Source organism: Pleuronectes platessa, chromosome 4 (assembly GCF_947347685.1).
Source record: "Pleuronectes platessa chromosome 4, fPlePla1.1, whole genome shotgun sequence".
Lineage (NCBI taxonomy): Eukaryota > Metazoa > Chordata > Actinopteri > Pleuronectiformes > Pleuronectidae > Pleuronectes > Pleuronectes platessa.
In genome coordinates this window covers 24,123,476-24,131,642 of record NC_070629.1, presented here as the reverse complement: position 1 = coordinate 24,131,642, position 8,167 = coordinate 24,123,476, and the positions used below count along the sequence as shown (strand labels likewise).

Below are 8,167 nucleotides of genomic sequence, written 5' to 3'. Positions count from 1 at the left end.
GCTCAGGCCCCCACCCTCCACTCACCCTTTTGGACCCGGGCAGCAAATCAACACCAGGAGGCCTGGCCTACATTTTCCGATGTGGGCCAGGGTCACAGCCCTCACCTTTGTCCCACATGAGCAATCAGAGCTCATCAGGAGATGATGTTCAGTTGACTAAACCCGACTACTTTTAGTGTACCTCCCAAATACAGTAAGAGCCATTTCGTTTTCTGTTCTGAAGACCAAGTTGTGCGTCAGCAAAACAAAAGATTGGATCAGGATGAAAAGAGTAATCAGTTTGGATCACTCTCTGAGAGTGTTGCCAACAGCAAACACGCTGCCAGAGAAAGTTTCAACTTCCTTTCTCCAAACGGATTCAGTGAAGGTCTCTGTAGCCTCGCTGTGCACGTCAGGTTACAATGCTGCTGCTCCACCTGCGTCACTGGGGCTGGGAGAGATGAAGTGAAAATAAAAACTTGTGTCATTTGTTTTTTTCCAATAGAACACTTTAACTCTGTGTCTAGTGAATTTGTATGAGTACAATGCTCAATAAACTAATTTCTTTTAACAGGTGCGCTCCCCTCACATTTATCCATAGTGCTATCTATGACTGTGGTTTTCTGTCTTTGATTTTTGTGTAAAGATCCGTCCTTCAACTTTTGTGACGGCAGGCAAAGTCCTGCTTGAGTAAAACACAGCAGGGATTTTCTCATTTGAGAAATCTAAGAAGTGAAAGTACAAACAAATAACAGTTGTACATGTCTTCAAATCCCAGTATATCCAAGATCGAGTTTTACACATTACCTTGAGATCAAATCAAGCACTTTATGTCGTTTGGAAGTCAATAATGGACAGTTATGATCAACTTGTAGCGAACTATGCACTTCCTTTCTAGGAAACACTTAAGAAGTTAAAAGATAAATAAGATGAGATCCTACATTTCAAATATAAAAAAAAAATTATCAACACATTTAGGTCATTGAATATGATTTATTAAACATGTTTAAAATGTAATGTGGTGAGAATTACATGTACAGACATGAATAAAACACAGGTATATTAAAAGCAAACAAAATAAAGACTCTAACACATAAAAAGGAGACTGTACAATTTACACACAAACAGGTTAAAACCTTATAAAAACAAGACAACAGATAAAGTTCTTGTGTTGTTGACACTGTGCACGTCTGAAGTTCAGAACTTGGACTCGTACACACGGTTCCTTCGAGTGCTGACGTTGCTCATGACAGGAGGGTGATGAGTGAATCCAGGAACTTGCTTCTGTCCTCCGTCTTCAGTTCGATTACTGTTGAGACAAACACAAGGAAGAAGTGAGAACATTCAGAAGATGAGAGAACTCTCATCTCCCAGCGACAGGTTTTCATTTGGCAGATTTTCCTCAATCATCTGAAAAAAGGCAAACGTCATGTTTCTTGATATCCAGAGCTTCTCACCGCTCGCTGCCATTTGTGCAGAGCTAATGCACAAATATTATTCTACAAATGAAACATGATGAGTGTCATATCTATTTCATGAAGACTGGACCTCAATCACACACCTGACCACAAGTCTGGATGAGTCAAAGCTGGACTGTAAATGACACAAATACAAGGCTGCCCCCTAGAGTCCACAGATATGTAGTCTGCTCTGTATTTAAATAGCAGCAGTAAAGTAACAGTACAGTTTTATTGCCATTGAGACACACACACACATTCATACAGTGCATCTATGGGCAGCACTTTTTCCTATGAGGGGCAATTCAGGGTTCAGTATCTTGCCCATGGACACTTTAAGACTCATTTAATACCACATGGAATTTATTTACATTTATGTCTGTGCTCCCCTGCTGTGTATTAAACCTATTTAATAGTAAAGATAACATAACCTGGACACCTGGAAGAAATTTTTCATCGATGAACCAATTAAATAATCACTGATCAGCAGCAATGATTTTTCAGTTAATCAGTCAACAGAAAATGTCATAGTTAACTATTTTAACTTACTTGATGTGTCGAAATGGTCGTGGAGAGTTCGGGAGCTGGTGCTCTCTGCAGCTTTCTCGAATGCTCGGCCGAAGAAACTTATAGAGAGAAGAGAAAACAACGAGGAACATTAATAACATAAATTAAAGAACATTAATTTTGATTGTTCAAGTATCTTTATTAGCAAAATGGAAAATATTTAGGGGTTCTACTGTCTCAAATATAAAGGTCTTAGGTTTTTCTTTTTTCTCTGAGACAGTAAACTGAATATCTGGGTTCTGGTCAATTTGCATCAATTGTAAGGGATGTCTTTTCAAGTCTAAAATTGGATTACAAATAAAACAGAGAATGCAGAAAAAATCTTTTTATCAAAAATCTACAGAGTCAATACCAAATAAGGAATCAGATATGAAATATTTAACTCAAGAGCTCAAATATTATTTTTCTGAACTGCTTATATGTTGCTTGTTTGTGTTATGAAAGATGTTTTAACATCACAGCTCCTCAGGTTTCAGGTCTTACTTCTTTTTGTCGGACGTCTCAGACTCCGGTGGGATTCCCAGAACAATCATAGTTCCCTTCTCAACATCTTTGGGAGCCGCCATGATGAGCGGGAGCAGTTTGCAGCGTTTATTCCTCGTCTGAGCAGAGAATGAGTGAAGGAGTGAACACACAGCCATGACATCATTATTCACAGTCACAGTACAAAAGCAGTCGGGAACTCACTGAATGAACGAAAGCCTTCAGGAGGTATTTGCAGAGCAGAGTCAGAGCCGCGGGTTTAGAAAAGAGCTTCACGTCAGGAGTTCCCTAGAGATGAAAGAGCAGAAGATTAACCCGAGCTGGATGAGCTGCCTACACACAGAGTGAGAAACAGTCAGACGGACACTCGTACCTCCATGAGGTAGCAGTAGAGGAAGGGCCCCTGGGACATGATGAGGTTGGTGCAGATGCAGCTGGCGACAGTTTGCTGGACGGCTATCAGCTTCTTCTTCGCCAGGTCGATACCAGCATGGAGACGATCAATGTTACTTCTGCACAGAGAAAAACACCTGATGCATACATCTAGAAAATCACTCAGACTTTAAAACACTTAGCTTCAGTATTAGTTAAAGAACATAAATGCATTTCGATTTTAGGCAGTGACCTAAATCTAAAAACTTGTTTACTGCAAGTCACTTTGTCCAAGATGTTTCAAATAAAACATCTGTCTCGATCTGTAAGACTAAACTAAATCAAATGAAGCTCTAGACTTCAAAGAGAAAAACAAAGAGGACTTGAGGCAAATCATCCGCTTGTGTCGTTTATCTGAGCAACTTGTTTGTTTTTAAAATGTAGCTCTGCAAACACTGAACTGCCGCAGTCGCACAAATGGCTGCGTTTCTCAGTGTGATCCAGGAAAACTGTCTTTTATTGACGAACACAGATTTAACGTCTCTAATAACTTGCAAACAAGCCAGAACTTGAGTTTCTTCCACGCACCTGGAGAGGGAGTCGAGAGCAGTGATGAAGTTGTCGCTGTCGTCTTTCTCTGGGCTCTCCAGCAAGGCAGCACAGGCGTGGACCATGTCACTGGCCAGGAAACGGTTCTTAAAGCCAAAGTGGACACCAAACGTCTGGATACGGATATCTTTCATACTGAAGAAGAGGAGGAAACAACAACGAATCATTTCAGGTTTTCATTTGTGTGACACCAATAAAAGGAAACTGAATGACAGCATGCATTTCTGCAAGTCTTTCCTAGATTATTACCCATATTTATTAGACGACTCCTCAATGACTTCCCTCAGGTTCTCTTTGATTGTCATGTCCATGGAATGGAACTTCTGCCGCACTTGTTTCAGGGGCAGCCTGTCACGAGCAACATTAACAAGTTTTAGCACGTAGAAGAAGTCGACTCTCACACGGAGCACTGATTTCCTGGCACTCACCCCATGTCGGCTAAGAACTCCTGGAGTTTCTTTTGTCCATTTAACGTCCAAAGCTTGAAGCTGCACGACGTGTAACATGAATTACAAATGCTCTCATACAGAGACCAGTGCTGATAGAGGGTGAGACGCAGGCTGAGGCAGCAGGTCAAGGAGAACGCAAAGAGACAAAAGCATTGAGTATTTCTGTAGCGATAACACTGCAGGGAAAGAGATGGGTTGTAGATCCAAGAGTGATGGCATATCAAACTAATTAAGGATACTCATATTCAAAGGAAATCCTCATACAGTCAATGGACAGCGAGTTCTCTTCATCCTCATTTCGGTGGTTGTGTCGGGAGACATGTCGCTGCATCGTGGCGATGTCTGTCACGTACTTCATACTTAAAGTAACAAGACAAGATTAATTCAGTACAGGTGAAGACAAACTGATGCAAACACAGTAAATACACATTCTAAAAAATAATAAAACTAAAACATAGCAATGAATTCTCTACAGCAGAAGTCCCCTTGTCGAATTCTAAGAAAATCTATTTAAAGTTTTTGTGAATTAGGGTTTTGAAATACTGAAGAAATTCTTACTGTGTGATTTTATCATGAACCCACTGGTCTGTCAGCCCAATGATGGCCCACCTGCAGAAAGAAGAACCTACGTCTCAAAGGCTGAACATCGCGCTGTGCATCTCCAGCTTGTTCAGGGCATTAAAAAATTTACTTATTTTAATTTTTATTGGAATCTTACCAGAGCATGTCCTTGGTGTCTTTAGTCAACACCCACGCAAGCTCAAAAAACATCATTGCAGCCTGAGAAAAGACAAACATGAAAGTATTTGTGTTAAAGAATAGCAGCAAGGAAAAAGTCAACATGCAAATGTGTATAGAGACGTCTCAAATGTGTGTGTGCATATAAAAATTAGTTATTTCAAAAGTATTTGGATGATTATCAAGTAATCAAAAGGATTTTTCGTCATTTAAAAAAAGGTCTACTCACAGAGGTCCCATGATATTCATACTGCTCATAGTCAAACAATATTTCCCTCCTGAGAAATGAGTGAAACATTTATATTAGTTAAGAATTGCAATGTGATAAAGTCTCAACAGCTCCTTAAAAACACTTCACCTCCGTCCTTCCCACTCCCTCTTCGCTCGCTGCCTTTCGATCCTCCTCTCCACGGCGCCCTGCAGCCACATGATCAACAAACAACAACAACAACTTCAGTCGAGTCCTCACAGCTCTGATTCATTTCAGTCGAGGTCACTGATTCTGTTCAACACGCACCTCATCGTATCTCCTCCGTTTGCCGGACGGCTCCGAGCCTTCGTCGCTCTCATTTCCAGAGTCGCCTCCTTCTTCGTCTTCATCTCGGAAAATATCATCGTACGTGGGCACACCAAGGTCATCGTCCTGTTTGATCAGGAGCTTTATCTGTGGAGGACATGACAGGAGTTATTTTAGGGTAAATTCCAGCAGGTAAATATTCTGGTGTAGCTCATAAACTTCAAACAGGTTAAAGAAAGTAACAAAGATGCCATCTAATGAAATCCAATGGATGCAGCTGATTCAAAAGTGATGTTTTTATGCGCTGAACAAGTTTTCTTCCTTCGTTATCACTCACCTGCGAGTCGTTGTAGACGTTGACCACATCGACAGGCCGGTGAGTGTCACAGATGAAGAAGATGGAGTCGTCGTCTGGCTGCAGCATCTCAAGGAGGTCCACATTCGCTCCACAGTTGATGAGAACAAAGTATCGGAACTACGACACGACACAGTTAAACAAATTTAGCTAGAGTGGCAGTGAGGACATTTATTTACACTTCTGTCATATATTCATGTGAGAGCTGAGGTGGGATCTGACCGTACCTGCTCTTTGTGCTCAAGGAAGGCAGTGCCGAGGTCCTGCCAGCCTGTGACCGGCACCAGTGTGTACTGGACCTGGTCACAGTGGAACAGAGCCTGGTGAAGAGACAGATCATTTTTGTATTAATTCATCATTATCTCCTCAATGCCATATTAGGACACAAGAACATTGCATCTTAAGTCACTGAAGAAGCCTCTAATAAACTTATAGACAAATCAATCCCACGATAAACATTTTATCAGCCTCCATTTGTTTGATCTGAGATGTTTATTTACAAATGCTAATTTAGCATCCTTTACATCGTCCCAGTAAAATGTGTGCTGCATTAAAATACAAGCACCTGACTGTAGGATTCTTTGGGCTCTAGAATCAGATGTTGCTGATGATAAAGATAAGTCCACAATGGGAAATTACCTTTAGTTCTTAACTCAAACAACAGGAGCTCACGTTGGTTGACAGCTGAGTGTGTTATCCTACCTGAAGTATCTTACAGGCACAGAGCGCGTCGATGTCGGATGCCACCAGGAGGGCGACTCTCTGAAAGCAAAGTCGTTTTTAGTGACCTTATAAAATACACACTGTTAGACTGACACTCGCTGAGACTTGAAAATGTGCTAATCTCTTTAAGAAATGGGGATTTTAGAGTTTTTTTTAAATCGATCTAAATTACATTCAACTAGGTCTAGTTAAAAAAAGGAAATCATCCTGATCCCAGACAAACCACACACTCCCCCTTGTAGCTGATGTCAAATCCTTCACCAGATCTAGACCACATCAGACCAGGTCCAGAGACAGGAAAAGAGATCACATTATTCTGGTTTTAGCATCTTTACACTGGCTTCCAGTATCACTGAGGATTTATTTTAAGTCTCTTAATGGTACAGCACCCGTTATTCATTTTTGGTTGTTCCCTGTTCTTGCCAAACATCCCAAATATGAACTATTAAACGTTTGGGGAGCTTTCTCTTGCTAAGCACCAAAGGTTTGGAACAAACGCCCCCCCTTCATCAGAAAAGCTTCTTCTGTTGACAGTGTTAAGAAACAACTCAAGAACTATTTCTAAGATCTTGCTCTAAATTAACTTGATTTGTGTTTTAAACACCATGATAACTTATTTTTATACGTTTTGGTGGTATTATGTTTTTACCTTAAGTCTTTGCTTTATTGCTAACGTGATGATCTATCTTTGATTTTACTATAAAGCACTTTAAGATGCATTTAATCTATGAAAGTTGCTGTTACTGTTTTCATTGCATTCACAAGTAAATGCTAATTTCGTGTTGGAGACTGTTTGGGTGCAGGTGTAACAAGTCCTGGTGTTTATCTCTGATCTTGTCTTGGTGTTTTCTTCTTTAATTGATGATTTCATATAAACATAATAACTTCCTGTGTTGTTCCTGGAAGATCCAAAGCTTTAACTACGCTGTCTGCCTCATTCCCAACAGGAAGAGGAGCAGGGAGCTGAAAAGCGGCGGCTCCGGGTTGTGAGAGTAAACTTCCTGTCACTCCGTCCTGGTTCCTCTCGGGTTTAGCACTGGGAACAAACTGGGAACAAACTGGGAACAAACTCACCTGGTTGGCGACGACTTCGTAGAACTCCTTCCTGATGTCCGTGACGAACATGTTGGCAACTTTTTAAAAACGCAGCTCGAGTGTCATGAGACGATCTGCGGCGGGTTCCGGTTTGTTGTCAGGAGCGCAGCTGCAGAAATGTGGCGCCAAATCCGCAAGCGTCACATCGGACCAATGGGTGTGGAGGAAAGTGGCCTACGTCGTACGTTTAACGCGACGTCATCACGCCGCGTTACGTAGTGGCGCTACGGAAAGAGAAAGCAGCCACAATGCGATCACGTCAACACGCGAGTTCAGTTTCTACTGGTTCCTGTGCAATTAAAGTAAATTAAAGTTACAAATATGATCCCACGAACAATGCAAAGATAAATGAATGAGCTTTAATGTTACTTTGATCTACATTAGTTTTATGTTTGTGTGGAAATGATGGATTGTTTTTTTTAAATGTTCACAACATGGAGAAGTGGCCACATAGTTAATAAATCCAATTTGGTACATGTTATAAGCCAGATTGTGATAATATTTCTATAGATTCAACATTTCTGAACACCACAGCTTTTAGGTAAAGATAATGAAATTTAGGATGATAAGAAGAATGGTTTATCAATAATAAAAGAATATTATTCGTTGATCAATGACAAATTCTACAATCAGTCAATTTGGACTGTAAATTGAAAATGATTGATTCAATGAACTAGGTCCCTGGCAATGTGAAGAGGGATAAAGTTAATTAGAAAATTATAAGGGAAAGAATTGAACAGTTCTTGGTTAAAGTAGGAAAGGATTTCAGCTTTGTCACTAAAGCAATAAGAAGTACATCATAAATGTAGATTGCAGCTTTGAA

General features: G+C 40.5%; 1 protein-coding gene across 1 annotated transcript; it reads right to left on the bottom strand.

The window, feature by feature from the left end:
- Positions 1-952: 952 nt before the first annotated feature.
- cdc45 (CDC45 cell division cycle 45 homolog (S. cerevisiae)) lies at positions 953-7,455 on the bottom strand. The gene is made up of 18 exons (XM_053420927.1): positions 7,324-7,455; positions 6,229-6,288; positions 5,754-5,846; positions 5,509-5,646; positions 5,172-5,318; positions 5,013-5,071; positions 4,884-4,932; positions 4,635-4,696; positions 4,475-4,525; positions 4,156-4,275; positions 3,896-4,027; positions 3,717-3,815; positions 3,447-3,602; positions 2,860-2,998; positions 2,691-2,774; positions 2,487-2,605; positions 1,986-2,062; positions 953-1,288 (listed from the first exon to the last, which is right to left on the bottom strand). Exons 1-18 carry the CDS (start codon positions 7,372-7,374, stop codon positions 1,224-1,226), a joined length of 1,701 nt encoding a protein of 566 aa, XP_053276902.1. The 5' UTR covers positions 7,375-7,455; the 3' UTR covers positions 953-1,223.
- Positions 7,456-8,167: the final 712 nt, after the last annotated feature.

Bases quoted from the DNA above. Each gene is read 5' to 3' on its own strand.
- cdc45 (XM_053420927.1), bottom strand. From the start codon at position 7,374: ATGTTCGTCACGGACATCAGGAAGGAGTTCTACGAAGTCGTCGCCAAC. The intron at 4,276-4,474 runs GTAAGAATTTCT...TGTTACTTTAAG, and splicing joins GTTCATGATAAAATCACACA to TATGAAGTACGTGACAGACA. The intron at 3,816-3,895 runs GTGAGTGCCAGG...TGCTCGTGACAG, and splicing joins GAGTTCTTAGCCGACATGGG to GCTGCCCCTGAAACAAGTGC.